Source organism: Pan paniscus, chromosome 14 (genome assembly GCF_029289425.2).
Source record: "Pan paniscus chromosome 14, NHGRI_mPanPan1-v2.0_pri, whole genome shotgun sequence".
Classification (NCBI taxonomy): domain Eukaryota; kingdom Metazoa; phylum Chordata; class Mammalia; order Primates; family Hominidae; genus Pan; species Pan paniscus.
This window is the reverse complement of record NC_073263.2, coordinates 111,238,609-111,255,154: the sequence shown is the minus strand read 5'-3', so window position 1 is coordinate 111,255,154 and position 16,546 is coordinate 111,238,609. Positions and strand designations below refer to the sequence as shown.

Below are 16,546 nucleotides of genomic sequence, written 5' to 3'. Positions count from 1 at the left end.
TCATTCCAAAAGTGTGCTGGCTTCATAAATGATTTTGTGATGTGTGTCCTCTTTTTCAGTAGGGTCTGTAACAGGATAGTGTGGTTTTTAGTAGACAGTATTTCATTTCTAAAGTACGTAAGCTTGCAGATGATTTTCAAAGGGATATCAATTAGTTTCCCAGCATAACACACAGATGGAAATATATGGTGTTTTCCTGACAAATTTGCCTGTTTTTCTGCGCATTGTCTTCCTTAGTAAAGGTTGCCATGTTCATGTGCTCCTTGAAGGATTAACAAACATTCTGTGAAAGGTCAGGTAGTAAAGAGTTTAGGTTCATTGCCATGCAGTCTCTGTCACAGCTGCTCCACTCTGCTTATGGTGTGAAAGCAGCCATATGTAAATGCGTGAGCACGGCTGTGCCCAAATAAAACTTTATTTGCAGAGACAGGCAAGCCAGATCTGGCCTTACTTTACTGACCTCTGCTTGGAACGTCACTCTCCGAGTGGGCTGGAAAGGGTTTTCTTTTCTTCTGGGTCTCACGCAGTCCTAAAGCTTCGTTCTGTTTTAGAAAACTTTGTTCTGTTTTAGAAAACTTTATTGAGCATTTCTGCCTGTGAGAAATGGCATGAACCACATGGGGTTTTCGCTTCAATTTAATACCTATAAGCTTTACTAAGGACCTGACCAGCAGGCTGCTGGCTGCTGGGGACAGGGAGGTGAGAAGGCAGGGCCTGGGCATCAGCTGGCAAGGAAGACCGACCGTGGAGCACACCCTCATCGACTCACAGGCTTCACTGTGACATGCTAGCATGCTGTTTAATGTCCTTCGAGGAGAGTTTTATAAAGAGCTAGTGGTTCATTGTGGAAGTTGACACTCTGGGGCCCCAGGTGACAGTTGCAGGTGTCTCTGCTCCTGCCCTGTCCCACCCATCTCATTGTCACCAAAGGGGAGCAGAGAGGAAAGTGTTCTGGGAGAAGTTGAGGACCCTGTTCTTCCACAGACTGGCAGGGAGGCTTCAGCAAGTTGTTCGTGCTTCCTGGTCTGGGTTTTAACTAAAAAGGGTCTAACATTTCATAATTTAAAAGAAAGGGTCCACCCGCAATTCTTGGAACTTTTGTATCTCAGGTGTTTGTGCAGAAGAATCATCGATACTGTTTCTTGTATGGCATTGGCGGCTGCTGCAGGGGCAGTGGGCAGTTCTTGCCATAGACGAATAGCTCACATCATGCACATGGCAGGGTTTTTAACAATAACACTCAGAAAAGAACCGTGTACATTCTGTGTTACACAATCTGCTGTAGCCGTGCACCGTAAAATTTATACAGGCTCCTGTGTAGGAAAGTTGAATGTGTAGAGGGAATTTGAAGTGCAGTAGGTAAAAGTTTAGGAGGCCTGATTTTCCTAGTTTTGGATGAGTAAGACCAGGTCTTATGTGCAGGATTAAACAGGAGTTAAAGGGGGAAGATACCTTTTACCAAACCCAGCCTGTGAGACAACTAGATTGTCTCATCCTATTTTGTATTGTGTCATTAACATCAAGTTGCAACTTGATATTCGGAATTTTTTTTACTAACAAGCATTCAAAATGAAATGATTTTAATTGTCAGTGGAAGTGATGAGCTCATAGAAAAGAATGTTTTCAGTCTTTCTCAAGGAGGGCAGCAGGAAAGCAAGTTATTGCCCCTGTTTGTCATGGGGAACTTATTCTTCCATATTTTCCTTTTAAGTTAGTTTTTTTTCCAATTTAAAAGAAAAGTTCAAGTAACCGTTTTTCCTGGAATCTCTGGCTTTTGTTATCATACCCAACCTTACCTTTTTTTTTTTTTTCATGTTCTTAGAGTGTCTTGCTTTAGTAAAGTCTGGAGATACTAAATTATCGGGTTTATTTTTCTCAGAATTGCTCCTGCAACTGAAAAGTCAATTTTCCCTTGTAATTCTGTGTTTAACATAAAAGGCTGAAACTGGGCACTGAGATGTACCTGTACGATATGTTTGAGCTCATGGAAGGTTTCATTGCTTTCGGAATCACATTTGCTACTAGAAATACAAATTTTAATTTTAAGAAGTGTATCGTTTCATTTTGTCAAGTACATCAGTATTTGTAACACTCCTAATTCAGCTATGGCTGAAAATGTGAAAGCATCTTTACCTACTCCATGAATTTGGCCTCTGGGTAGTCCAGTGTTGCTCACCAAAGGCCTGTGAGGCCCCATGTCCCACAGCCGTGCCATGGGGCCCTACGTGGTGGCCGTAAGCCCCTCTGCAGAGAGGACCGGGGCCTCCCTGGGCAGAGCTACCACGACCCAGGTGTATATCCTGGATTTTGAACATCGAAATGTAACATTGGAGGCAAACATGTCCAAACCCAAATTGTCATGAGAAATTATGAAGAAAAAGGATTGGTGAGTCAGACTGTGTGCCTAAAATGCTGCCTGATTTTATTGGCTGGAGCAAATTGACCTTATTTCCAACATGTTCTAGGCTTGATGCCCACTTCAGTTTTCTGTAATGTGATTGCAGTCATGGTGCCCAGCTCCGTGTGACATGTCATTGTTGGGACATTGTTCCATATATTACAAGGAAGCTTTCCTCCTTGTCTTAATCACAATGTTTTCTAGTGATTTGTTTTCTTTCCTCCTTTCTCTCTTTCGGGGGAGTCAAGTTGAGCAGTTTGAAGGTGGAGCTTTTACTGACAGCTCTCTCCTTCATTTGCATTCTGATTGCTCTTTTAAGTGGAGGAGAAAAGGGGAGGAATTATTGCCCATCTGCAGGGCATTATGGTGAGTGGCACAGGGGACTGTATCCCACGTATGAATGTCATCTGTCACAAGCGACAGCAGAAAGGAGATGCGGAGTGGATACACTGCACGACATGTCACATGGAACAACTCTCATCTCTGCTAAAAGTGTTTTTGTTTGTTGGTTTTATTTGCTCAAATAACTCTACGTGGATACGTCTGTGGATGGATTTCCTTACAAAGCAACGTCTAAGGGACAGAGTAGTACAGTGTGTAATGAGCGATGTGACAAATTCAATGAGTATCAGTAAGTTTACATTTTTTATATAGATTACCTGTAGCAGCAGGTGTGGTGTGTGGTGTTCTGTCATTGTGTTCATGAGCAACACGTGAGTCTTATTGTTTTCTTTTTGGTTTTGCCATTACAGCTGATGAATTCAGAAAATCTCTTCCTTCTTAGTGAATATTCACGGTTAGAACAGCCATAAAATTAATAATTCTTTGCTTCTACTAAAATGAACACAGATAATACAACAAATAAATTTTTGCTGGAATCTCATCTTCAGGAAGCCTGAAGTTTGATGATATTTAAAGGTTGAGGATGTCAGATGATTAGTGTTAGAAAATTGTTGGTGTGTTTTTTTCCCCTGGTCAGGATGAACCAGGCTGATTTTCAGGGTGAGGGATAACTTCAGTTACTTTGAAAGTAAATGAATATAAAGGCAAAAGTTTACCCTCATTCCTAGGTTTGAATCTCTGGAGTGTTTTCCAGCTTTCTTCTTCCTGGGGTAGGGGAGTGTCACTGATGAGTGGGTGGCTGTCAGGTGGGTGGCAGGTATCGTGTTGCCGTGGTGGTTTCAACCAGGGGCACCAGCTCTTGGTGTTTGGTGTCTGAAAGCTGTGTGTGAACTACAGAGAGCCCTCCTGAGCCCTTGCACGTGTTAATCATTTAGCCCTATGCCTGGGGCCTTTAATAGTATGTGTGGCAAAGATTCTACCACCAGCTCAATTGGAAAAAGGTATTTGAGACATCAGTTCAGGCAGATGGCTTCTGTCTTAGACCTTCTTTCTCTAACAAATGAATAAAAATTATACTTAGGGTTTCAAAACAGATCCCTTTTTTCCACCATAAATTCTTAGTACTGATGCTTCTTAGGTCTCTGTTGTATCCCAATCCCTCTGCTGTGGCTGGCAGGTCCTAGTCATCTGGGTCCAATCTGAGGTGTGCTCCAGCCTTTTCCTCGCTGCCCTTTTGCACCTCCGCAAAGGATTGTTTCTGCTGGTTAATTCTGTTTAAATCACCGCGAGCGCTTCCAAGCATCCCAAAGGGTCACCTGGAATCAGCCGCAGCCTCCTGGGGTGGGGGGATGTCTAAGCAAGCAGGTCTGTGAGAGGCAGGGCACTGAGGAGCAAAACCACAGGCCTGTGCCCGCTGAGCACACCCAGACCACAGTTCTCGCTTTACCGTGAAAGGAGGCGGCCGTTGAAAGCAGTTGTATTAACCTAACAGGAGACAGGCTAGGTGAGACACATGCACGTTGGGCTTGCGCTGGTGCACGTGTGTGCATGTAGATGTGTGTGAAACGCCGCACAGCTGACACCCCCATGCCTGGCTCTGAGCGGGTGGTCATCCTGTTTCTGGTCTCCCTCACCTCAGCTCTCTTGTGTCCTTTGAGTGTGCCAGTAACAGGTTCATCTTCCTGTAATAACCCTTCCTCCCTTCTCCTTCCCCTTCCCCCTTCTTTTTTTTTCTTTCCTTCCCCTTCCTCTTCCCCTTCCTGTTCCTCTTCCGCTTGCCCTTCCCTTTCCCCTTTCCTTTTTTTTTTTTGTCAGCCATCTTCCCCCAAGTTATCAGTGAGGCCTTGCACCAGAGTAGAATTAAAAAAAGAAAATTGTTGAAAGGTCATTGCATGAATAAATGCATGGATGAATTACTTCCTTGCCATTTATCAGCTCTTTTCTTGCATAATGCTAATACTTAGAAATTAACGTTTTGATAACTGTATTCTACTTCCAAAAAATAAAATTACATGTTCAACTTAATTAGAGCTCGCAAAGATGTAATGATAAGAGTTGAATTTTACAGTGATACAGCATCCTAAAAAAATAATGAAAATGTCAGTGGCCTCATGAAATCACAAATGAAAATGGAAAGTAATTTTTTTCAGCAATAATTTACCCGCCATTTATATGACAAAGTGCTTAAGTTTGAGAAACTGAAGAACTTACTTGTTTAGCTGTTTTCAAAATAACAGACTTAGAGTTAACATGAGATAATTCAGCCACATTTAGCTAATTGTTAGTGTCAAAATAAAATAAGCAATTGATTAGAAATTCTTCTGTCAATGGGTTTGCAGAGTCTCAGTTACCTGCTTTGTGGTGGCCATGGGATTCTTCCCAAACCAGGGTCTCAGGGACAAAATGCAAGCTCATTTTAGGGTGAATTACAAGTCAAGGTGTGTTTTAGCAAATGCCTGTTTTTTTTTAGGGGATACAAACAATTAGATTCTCACTGAAGTCTCCTGGGATTGAAAATCACAACAATAATGAATCAGATAACTCAAAGACAGATCTTTCCTTAGGAAGAAATTAATTCTGTTAAGGTTCATTGGCAGAACATTGTTTACTTATTAAATTTATAATGGACATAAAGCTTTTTAAAAATAACAAGATAGGCCGGCCGCAGTGGCCCACGCCTGTAATCCCAGCACTTTGGGAGGCCTAAGTGGGTGGATCACCTGAGGTCAGGAGTTCAAGACTAGCCTGGCCAGCATGGTGAAACCCCGTCTCTACTAAAAATACAAAAATTAGCCAGGCATGGTGGCACGTACCTGTAATCCCAGCTACTTGGGAGGCTGAGACACGAGAATTGCTCAAACCTGGGAGGTGAAGGTTGCAGTGAACCAAGATCATGCCACTGCACTCCAGCCTGGGTGACAGAATAAGACTCCATCTTAAAAAAGACTAATAATAATAATAAATAAAATAGATAAAACAGCCTCAGAATGTCGCGTTGTAGGGAATTTTAAAATGTTCACTTTGTATATTGACAAGTATTTTTTCTGTAAAGCTTTTGGGGTTTTTGGGGGGCTATAGCGTGTAGTGCCTCGAGTTCATAAGCAGATGTGGTTTTGAGGGACTCACTCTCAGCTTCAGGGCACACTGGAAGTTTCTGTGTTGTTGAGTTCAGTCCTCTAAACTTAAGATGGAGAGAAAAGAATTTGGTTCACAAAAAAGTAAGTCAGGGAGTATGATAAGAGGCTAGGATCAGAATTCTAAAGGATTTTAGAAGAGTGTCCAGAAATGCAGTTGGTATAAATGCATCTGCAAAGGAAGGAAATGTACCTGTTTGAGAGCAAAGCAGTGCTCACCCTCATGGAGCTGAGTGATGAAAATGAACAGTATGTCATTTTGGTTAAAAAGCCAAGAAGCTTAGAAAGAAGAAAACAGCACGCTGTGAAAGGTCAAAATCTTCCAATTTGTTCTGTCCCTTGAAGAAGGAATATATCAAGTAAAAATAGGCCTAAAACACTGGAAATTGAGAAAGGTTAAAGAATTTTGATCCTTCATCCTGGAAGGGAGGAAGCAATTAGATCTGGCCACGTGTCCTCAGTCCCTGTCCCCTCTGAGCACAGCGAAAGGGTAAATTACTTAAACTGGAACATATGAAAGTTGAGTGGATAAAAATAACCCTTTCCTAATGTTGAGGGTTATGCAACAACACGTGAGGCCGTGCAGGAACCTTCCATTGCTGGGCACGTTCAAAAAGAGGTAGATGATCCGGTTGGAAGTTTTCTGAGGGCAGAAGTGTGGAGTTATTAGTTACTCCACTTTCATAACATAGTGCACATTTGTAGAATAAACATAGTTTACAGAGCATTGTAATGTGTGTCATAGTTTTTCATCTCTGCAGCCCTGGGAGGAAGGCAAGTGGATTCTGTGTATCCCACACAACACAGGAAGCATCAAGGCCTAAGGAGTTACAGGGGTCATTCCATCACAGAGACACGCAGTGCAACCTGGGAACTGGCCCTTCTTTTTCTTTCTTGTTCGACAGAATGATTCACAAAAACACGTGCGAATATTTTTCTTAAATTGAAAATACGAACCTAACTGTCTAGACAACTCACCATGAACCTAACAGCTCTGCTTCCAGGAAAACTCAAGAGTTTTCCCACTGAACTCACCTCTGGAAAACAGAATGAATGCATGTTTCTTTCTCAAAGGTCATCAGTTTATGAAAATGACCCAGGTCCTAGCTGTGGGTTAGAGGGGCCCTTTCTGGAACTCCAGAGATTGCTCTGTTCTCCTGAGGGTCTCTGCTAACTTCCCTCCTTTCTTTTTCAGAGTGAAGATCTGTCTGGCTTTATCACCAGGATGTCACATGTCAGAGAATATCATTAAAAGAAGACGCTCAGCACTGTTTCAGCCCGAAGCTGCTTGCAGTTTTCTTTTGGATCTGAGCAATGACTGGAAACATCTGTGGACTCTGTTAGATGAGGCATCGACAAGGCAAGGTCACCTGCCTCTTTCCCTTGTTCCCGGATGGGGCATTCATCATTGTGCTGTTTGCGTTTTGTTTTGTTTTAACAAAATTAGCCGAAGAAGTTATTCTCAAGAAAATTGGATGTTTTCATTGGCCTTCTTAAATTGTGGCCAGTGTCTTTTAATTTCTTCTTCTTTTCCTTTTGGCAAAGCAGATATAACCCTCAGCATGCTAGGAGAGTGCACCCGTACCTATGGAAGTGGTAAAATCTGGTATTTACTGGCTTACACTCAAAACGACCACAGTCCTACCTCAGTTCAAGGTAAAGCCGGATTTCCGTGGCGGGGTCCGACAGGACCTCCTGTAGTAGCCCCTGCGCTGTGTGTCTGGAGCGCGGTCCTCGGCCTTATTGAAATGGTCCAAGTAGACAGCTGCTTGTTGGATTCCAGTGCAGGTACCTGCGATGTTTACGTCCACACCGAGCCCAGTGTGGGACTGACATTTCTCAATGGAAGTGAAATTTGGGATTGGACTTTGAAGACGGATTACTAAATAATAATTATTATATGTAACTGAAGCAACCTACTTTTGAAAATCAACTGTATTGGGTAGTGGGAGGTGGGAGGGAAGGGCTTTGGGAAGGGGATGAATATCTCTTTTTACCTTTAACAGACTTGTTTAATCTTCTCGATGTAGATGTTTATGTAGGTACTTCACATTGCAAACGCCTTTTATTCTATTTACAAGCTCAGATGTCTCTGCTCTCCTGAATCTTGGGCATGCCTTTCTGTAACCAAAAATCCCTGTAGGCGTGCTAGCAATTCCAGGGTGGTCCGGGTTTGGCAGATTTGATTTTTTAAAAATGTATTATCTTTAATAAAATGTTATTATGTCAACCAGTGAGGCTGCCCTGAACAAAAAAACAAAAAGAAAAAAAAAAAAGGAAAGAAAGAAACTGATAAAAAGAGGCATTCCAGCCCCTATGTTATTGATGGAAAAAGAAAAAGAAGAAAAGCAGTCTCGCAGTACATGTTACTTGTCGAAAAAATTCCGGACAAGACTACCCTTGTTTTATGTTTTCAGTATTCTGAAAATACCAGTGTGTGGCAGTTCTCGCAGATGTTACCTAAAACTGCTGAACTTGACCGGCAGAATGTTCTGCCGTTTTCTGCTCCCTCGACACTTGATTGGAGGGCTGTCGACCTCTCCTCCCGTGGGGGCTTCCCCAGTGCCTATCTTCTCTGATAGTCATGGAGAGGTTACACTAATTCATTGGAGATGTAAGTTGTTGGTTTTGTTTTGTTTTGTTTTTAGAAAAATATATATAAATATATAATAGATATCTATCACTATAGAATAATGCATTAATAAAATGAGGCTTTTTTAGAGGAAGACCAAAAAATTCAATGTCTTAAAAATATATTTAATGGCAATGCAAAAGTCTTCCTGCTTCCGTGCTGAACTTTAGAACAGAGGATTGTATTGCAAGACAAAGTTGAATGTAAAGTGATCTCCCTGAACATTTTTAAGGTTTTACTTTTCTGAAATTATACATCACAGCAGTGCATAGGCCATATAATGTTAGCTGGAAGGTCAATTTCAGTGTATGATATACTTTATTAAGATGTATAAAACATCCTGAAGTTTTTATTTAGTTTTGGGAATAGGCATCAATGGGTGGTATTTGCTTTGTAACTCCCCCCAGGTACGATAGGGACTGAATATGGACCCTGCTGAAAGCAGTGTAGTGATGCATATTTAACTCGCCCTCTATCCGTAGAGTAGTCATGACACTATACAGATGGTTCGTGTTCATACTGCAGCTTAAAACAAGCAAAATACACAGATGATAATATGCTAAATTTTCCTCTATCCTGTACATTTCAAAAAAAGGCATATGCAATATTTACATTTTTAATTTAGTTTACAGAATGGAACCAAAATGTATAAATGTTATGTTTGCTAAAACTTCACAATGTATATTGGGTCTTTGTACATTTTGCCTGACTTACCTTAAATTTAAAATATTTTTTGCTATATAAACTTTAACAGTTATTAAACAGTGTTTTCTTTTTGGGTACGTATTGTTTCTGGATATCAAGATGTTAAATATATTTCTTGCTATTGTGATATGACAAGAGACTTAACTTATCTTGCTCTGTCTTCCACTGTACACGCTGTATATAGGGGTCAATGTGATGCTGCTGGAGACGAGAATAAACTGGACTAGAATAGTGCATTGTATTTAGTCTGTATTGATCATGGATGCCCTCCTTAATAGCCATATGCAATAAAATAAAGTACATTATTTATGAAATGAATACAGTCCTGAAGATTTTTTCTGTACGAATTCTCTGTTTAACATAAAGCCAATCTACTTTTAGAGTTTGGGAGTAGGTGAGGAAATACTAGGCTCCTAAAAATACTTGGATACCCCTTTTAATTTTAAAACTTTTATTCTGGAAGCCAAAAAATACCTGCAGATAACAACATTTATGAAAAGTCAATGTGTTCTATAACAAAACAGAACATTCTATGTACTCTACGAAACAGAGTCCTTATGACGTGCTCGATGCTATTCTAAATACATTACAAATATTAACTTCTTTTTAGCTCATGACAATCTTAGGAGGTAGGAATTGTCATCCTCATTCTACAGAGGAGGAGCCCGAGGTACAAAAATGCTAAGAGACTTGTGTGAGAGCACACAGTCCATGAGTGGTAAAACCAGGACCGCTCCCCAGCTCTGCAGTCCAGAATCTGCTTATGCACCTCTGCTTAGTGCTCCCTTCCTGATGTGCACACAGAAGATACACCAACGTGTACATCAAGAATGCTCCCTCCGTGACATGCACACAGAAGATGTACCAATGCATACATTAAGAATGCTTCCTCCGGCCGGGCGTGGTGGCTCACACCTGTAATCCCAGCACTTTTGGGAGGCTGAGGCAGGCGGATCACCTGAGGTCAGGAGTTCGAGACAAGCCTGACCAACATGGAGAAACCCCGTCTCTACTAAAAATACAAAATTAGCCAGGCATGGTGGCGCATGCCTGTAATCCCAGCTACTCGGGAGGCTGAGGCAGGAGAATCGCTTGAACCCGGGAGGCAGAGGTTGCCGTGAGCCAAGATCATGCCATTGCACTCCAGCCTGGGCAACAAGAGCGAAACTCCGTCTCAAAAAAAAAAAAAAAGAAGAATGCTGCCTCCATGACACAAACACAGAAGAAGAAATACCGATGCATACATCAAGAATACAAAGAAGAAAATCATCAGATCCAGGAAAATGCAATTCAGGAAGCAGAAAATAGAAAATTGATGCTGTGAATTTTTATCCAGGACAGTTTTACCTCCTTGCTTGAAACATTTGTCCATGCACCACTTTGCCCTAAAATGATAGTCATGTAATAATGTGTGTGTTATCTTTTGAACAAATAAAATCAGTGCAATTTGGAAGGTGATTTTTAAATTACGGTTTTTAAGTCAGCAAGATGGACTCACACTGTGGTGTGGAAATCTGTGATGGGATAGCCACAGGCTGCATCCCCTGTTTGTGCCTGGATGGTTTGTTCTGGGGGAGCCTGTTAGTCACACAGAGTAAGAGGCTTGATGTGCAAGGCTTGATATACCTGAAATCTGATAACCATTTCAACAATGAAAGGGCAAATGATGCAGTCATTCCACAGGCCTCATCTAAGGCAGGAATGTACAAGTGATTTATCTGAAAGAGCCATTGTGGAGAAAGTACAGCAAAATGGAGTTGTTTCAAAGGTCCACAGATTCTGGAAATACCACTCAAAACCAATGCAGGGCCTTTTCCAGAATGTTAAGTGTTATATGACAAGATGAGAAGACTGCAGGCTGCAATAATTTTGGAAGAATTTGGTTCTAACCCACTGATGGCCTCGACAGGCAGCTTGCAAGAGGTACCTTAGCTCATGGTACTGTCATGATACTTGAGTCCCATCCTTGAGCTGATCTGCAGCTCGTCCTTCCTCAAACCTTCCTTAAGCATTGCTTCACAGATTAGATGGGTTGTTCATTAGTGCATTTCACTGTGAGTTGACCAGGGGTAATAGCATTTGAGTGAAGCTAGCATTACTTGACATAGCAACTTTTGGATGGCACCAGTTGAAGGACGGAGGGGACGATTCCTCCACTGAGAATGTGCAGTGTCTCTTCCCTGTCATTGCCCCAGTAGTATTTCTCTGAATTCTATAACCAAGTGAAATCTGATGTTTATGGGTCTTGCTTTGGCAATGATACACAGATGATAGACCTAGCATGCTGCAGTTGATAGCTTGAAAACATTAAGCATCCCTTTAGGAGCTCGTTTTAGATTTCGACCCTCACAGCTGTGTCTTTCCTCTTGTCTCTTCAGCCTTGTTTCCCTCTGCAGATCCCAATGACCCTAAATAGCAATTTGGTGGTTTCTTGTCCTCTTATCATTAGTGCCTCCTTCATTTCACACTGGTCCCGCTTTCCTACCTGAGCGCTCAGATGACTCACAGCCTTCCCGCTGCATCTGGAGACTCTGTCCTATTTTAGGCACTTGGTTCCTCTGACAGGAGCTCTGTCTGAGTTTGTGCCTCTGAACTTTTCTTTTTCTGCATTTCAAAATCCTCTCCTTTCACCTTGGAACTCAAAAAGTTCTAAATTTTTACGAAAATTACTTACACCCCAGGAAACCTACCCCAACTCTTTTCCAGCCTGTCTGGGTGTGTCAAATACATATCAGGAACTGTACAACATGCTCCTGTCTCTCCAGATCTTTCTGGTTATGACACTTAATTCTCAGATGACATTGACAGAAAACATACTGATTGATAGGTTTTTCTAGAAAAGATGCATAAAACAATAAAGGAGCTGTATTAATTAGCATGCATTTAGCTGCAAGTAATTGAAACCTCAATTCAATGGCTCTTAGCTGATCTGAGCTGCTATAACAAAATGCCATAGACTGGGTAGCTTATAGACAATAGTATTTTTTTTCCCTCACAATTCTGGAGGCTGAGAAGTCTAAGAACAAGCTGCTATAATGTGGTGTCTGGTGAAGGCCTGCTGCCTGCTTCATAGATGGTACTGTCTCAGTGCCCTCCCATGAGAGAAGGGTTGACCTAGCTCTCTGGGGTCCCTTTCATAAGGGCACTAATCCTATTCATGAGAGCTCTGCCCTCATAACTGAATCACTTCCTAAAGACCCCCACCTCCTAATACCAGCACTTTGGGGATTCAAATTTTAATATAGGAGTGGTGGGAGGACACAGACATTCAGACTGTAGCAAGCTCACAGCAGTAGTTCTCAAACTTCAGGACTTCTTAGAATTATCTGGAGGGGCTTGTTAAAAACAGATTGCTGGACTCCACTCCTAGACTCTTCTCAGCAAGTCTGGGGTAGGGCCCCAAAATCTGCATTTCTAAAAATTTCCAGATGATGCTGATACTGGTCTGGGACCACACAGTGAAAATCACTAAATTGCAAAGGGATGTGTTAACTCACACAACAGGAAGCCCAGGGCTGGTTAATTAGGCAGCTAAGTGGCGTGCACAGAAGCCCTGGATCTCTTCATCTTTCTACTCAGCCATCCTCCCGATCTTTGCTTTCATTTCAGACGCTTGGCCCCCTGTGTTTGTAAGATGGTTGCGGCAGCTCCAGGCAGCATATCATCTCATAACAATGTCCAGCAAAGCAGTGTCTCTTCCTGGGGTGTCTTTTTGGAATGATGCAAATGACCCCAGAGCCACCCCACCACCAGCTGCCTCTGCCTCACTTCCATTGTCTGGGATTGGGTCCCAAGCTCCTGGTTCCATTGATTATGAGGAAGGAGATGGCTGATTTACACTAAAAGAGATGCACCCTCCAGGGCTGGGAGGTGTCCACATCCCATGAAGAGACAGTTGAACAAAAGCTGGGCATCGGAAACCAGGAAAAAGGAGTACTGTCACTTCAGTAGCAACGAACAGTGTCTGCTACAACAGCAGAAAATGAAAGGGCCATCCTTTTCAAATGCAATTATATCTCTAATGTATGATCTCCATCTACAGCGATTTTGAAAGGGGGGATTTATAATAGGGTAAAAGTAGAACAAAATTATGAATCTAGCATGGTCAAAAAGAGGATGGCGTCATTGCTTCACTATAGGCTTCATGTATCTTTGCTTTTGTTATTAAATTTTGTGCAACATGGGAAGCTGTTTTATAAAAGATCAAGATATAAAGGATTGGAAAATTGGACATTTGAAGGTACATCAAAGAGCTAGGACTATTTAGACTGGAAAAGAGGAAACTACGTGGTGATTGATTAGCATTGATAACATTAGGGGCTATAGATAAAATAAAGATTAGTCAGCTGACCTCCTCAAAAGATGATAAAACCAGAGAAAGGGGTAGAATACAATTAGAAAAATGTGTCCGATTTCCATAAAAAATAATTTGATAATAACGAGGGTTATTAAATATCAACTTTGAAATAATTGTTGATTTCATTGCCTGGAGGCCTTAAAAAATAGGGCTTTGCAGCTGTCTTTCTTCGTAGTGATGGGAGAGGGGACATAGACCACATAATCTCGACCAGCCCCTTCCCCCAGAGGCTCAGCATCACACAGCTGAGGAGGCAGCCACCCCCTTTGTTGCTCATGTCAACAGCTCCCCTGGACTTGCACAGGGCATGGCCTGAAGCCTGAGATCCTGGCTTCTCTGGAGGATGAGAGAACTACTGAGCATGGATTTAATCAGGAAAAAGAATCACCATAGTTTTTTCTGCCTAGTTTAGTCTGTAAAGTGTTTACCAAAGTAGTATTTAGGAATCTGAAGGAAAGATCTGAAATTTGAAGGAAGGATCAGAGTATGAGGTCCATCCTGAATAGTCCAGGTTCATAAGATTATAAGATCATAAGATCATGCTGATAGAGCAGCTCTAAATCATGTTGCTTAAAGAGATTTTTAAATACAGGACAGCCAAAGTGACAAAGTGATCTTTATCAAATAGCCGGGCCCTCTTGCTGGCACCTGTAGTCCCAGCTACTTAGGAGGCTAAGTTGGGAGGGTCACTTGAGCCCAAGAGTTGGGGGCCAAACTGCACAATATAGCTAGATCCTGTCTCAAAAAAGAAAAAAAAAATAAACGCATGTATAATTCAAATTCTCCTTCCTCCCCACTCACCCATTATCTTTTAGGAAAAGTCAAAATTCCTGAGCGTGGTAGGCCTGAGACATAAGGCACTATATGAACTGGCTTCTGCCTAATTCCCCAGATGCATCTTCAAGGCCCTGTCCCTCCCGCTCCACCCCTCCCTGTGTCTGCACCTAAGGCTTCCTAGAGCATATAAAATGCACCTAGCTCAAGTAAGGAAGAGAACATAAAATGAAAAGACAAAGAATTGCTGAACCCAAAAACAAATGTTTATCTACCAAGAGTTATTATTTCCTAAAAGATCCCTTGAGGAAAGGTATGCAACAAGTTAGAAGCATTTTTAAAAATACCATTTAAATGCTGTACAGCATTGCTTCATTTCTTCCTTTGAAATCTGAGGACATTCATCATCTCATTTCCATTCACCTCTCCTTTCTCCTTTTTCCCCACCTTAACATTTGTCAGTTACATTATTTTCTGCATTTTCAAGGTAAAAAAATACATTTTTTTCTGTAATGTAATTCCTATGAGTTTAAAATACTTATCCTTCATTTACATTGATCCATTTCATGCCACCCGTTCTTTGAACATGCTTATTTTTTAACCATCTATTAATTGCTTGGATTTTGTTACTGAAAACAAACAACTCAAAACTTTTTTCCAGACACTTTTTAATATGCTCTATTCCCTGAGCTCTCTCATATTTGAGAGGTAATTTGCCTGTTGTCTTTATAGATGAGCAACAAATTGGCTATGTAGATCACTCTTAGGTCCCATACGCCTTTCCAAAGAAGTTTGTGACATTTCTCCAGCCTTCCTATTTATTGAATCAGGAGATTTTGATGAGTGGTTTTCAAGTTCAAATTACTTTGGGGAAATTCACCTTGCACAAAGGTGCCCTAAATATACAACCCTATCTACCTAACCAGACTCACCTTCTGCCTTCTACCACCCCATGAACCCAGCGTTGGTCACAGTTGCACTGATCCTATCACCAAATTTTAATCCTTTTATGACTCTGCTTTGCATAAAAATTTCATTTGCCCTAGAGTGTTGAAACCTCTTTCGTCATCTAGAGACTTGTACTGACTCTTCAAGACAACTCTACTATGTGTCAGGAGAAGGAAAACTGGAAATATCCAGTGAATGCTTCCAATGACTATAATGCAACCTGATTTCAACTCACCTAAACAGAGCTAGTGACCCACTTCTCCAGATTCTCAAACCACTCTGCTTACCCTTCTGTTACGGCACCTTCCAAGTTTCACTGTATTATCTGTTTATCTGTGTTTCTCCCACGAGGGGGCTCCTTGATGGAAAGGATCACATTGCAGACATGGTAGCTAGCAAAACTGTGTTACTGTAACCGCTGAGCAACTCTGTTCAGACATTTATCTACCTCTCATTCCATATTCACACACCTCTGAGAACTAAGTGCTATTAAGAAAACTGAAGCTCAGAAAGGTTAAACACCTTGCTCAGGGTCACAACTAATAAGCAGTGAGTCAGAATTCAAAGCATTTATTCCAATTCCAGCTCTTTCCTACTGTGTTTTAGTGAACCTAACACAATACACGACACATAGTAGTAGGTACTCAACAAATATTTGTTGAATATTTGAATGAATGCATTTGTCTTGTATACGTCTAGAAGACTCGCAGGCTAAGAGACTAGGTTGCCTTGAATGATTGTATTCTATATTTGCACAATTTCTTCAACAGTTACCCTGTTTTATTGGCTTTATGAAGGCATAACATTGCTCAGAGAAGTAAAGTGCATTCGTTGAATTATAATAAGTGACTAAAATTGAATCCCAATGGTTCTCTGATATATGTATAGGAAACCTTTAACTATATATAGCAGAAAAGCCAAAACAACAATGGCTGGAACATATATAATGTTTTATTCTCTCAGATGAAACTAGACAGATGTGGGCATTCCCAGGCTGGCACCGGGTTTCCATCACTTCCCAGGACCCACCTTCCCACCGTCATTCAGCTTTAGCATTTTCAGTGCACACCTTTCTGTCTTCAAGGTGCCTCATAGTCCAACGTGGCTCCTGAAGCTCCAGCCATCACACTGGCTTTATCCACAAGAAAGGTGGAAGGGGAAAGTATAAAAATGGGTGCCTCTGCTGGGCGAGTCAGCTACTTTATAAGTGAGTCTTCCACTTAAGTCTTGTATGCTGCATATTTGAAACACTTCAC

At 41.5% G+C, this 16,546-nt stretch overlaps 1 protein-coding gene across 1 annotated transcript in view; it reads left to right on the top strand.

Moving 5' to 3' along the window:
- Positions 1–9,529, top strand: part of IRS2 (insulin receptor substrate 2) — a 31,685-nt gene extending 22,156 nt beyond the window's left edge. Inside the window, exon 2 of the mRNA XM_034936972.3 lies at positions 7,070–9,529. Within this exon, the coding sequence (XP_034792863.1) occupies positions 7,070–7,074 (5 nt within the window). The 3' untranslated portion in view covers positions 7,075–9,529. The remainder of the gene's footprint in view (positions 1–7,069) is intronic.
- The last annotated feature ends 7,017 nt before the right edge of the window (positions 9,530–16,546 follow it).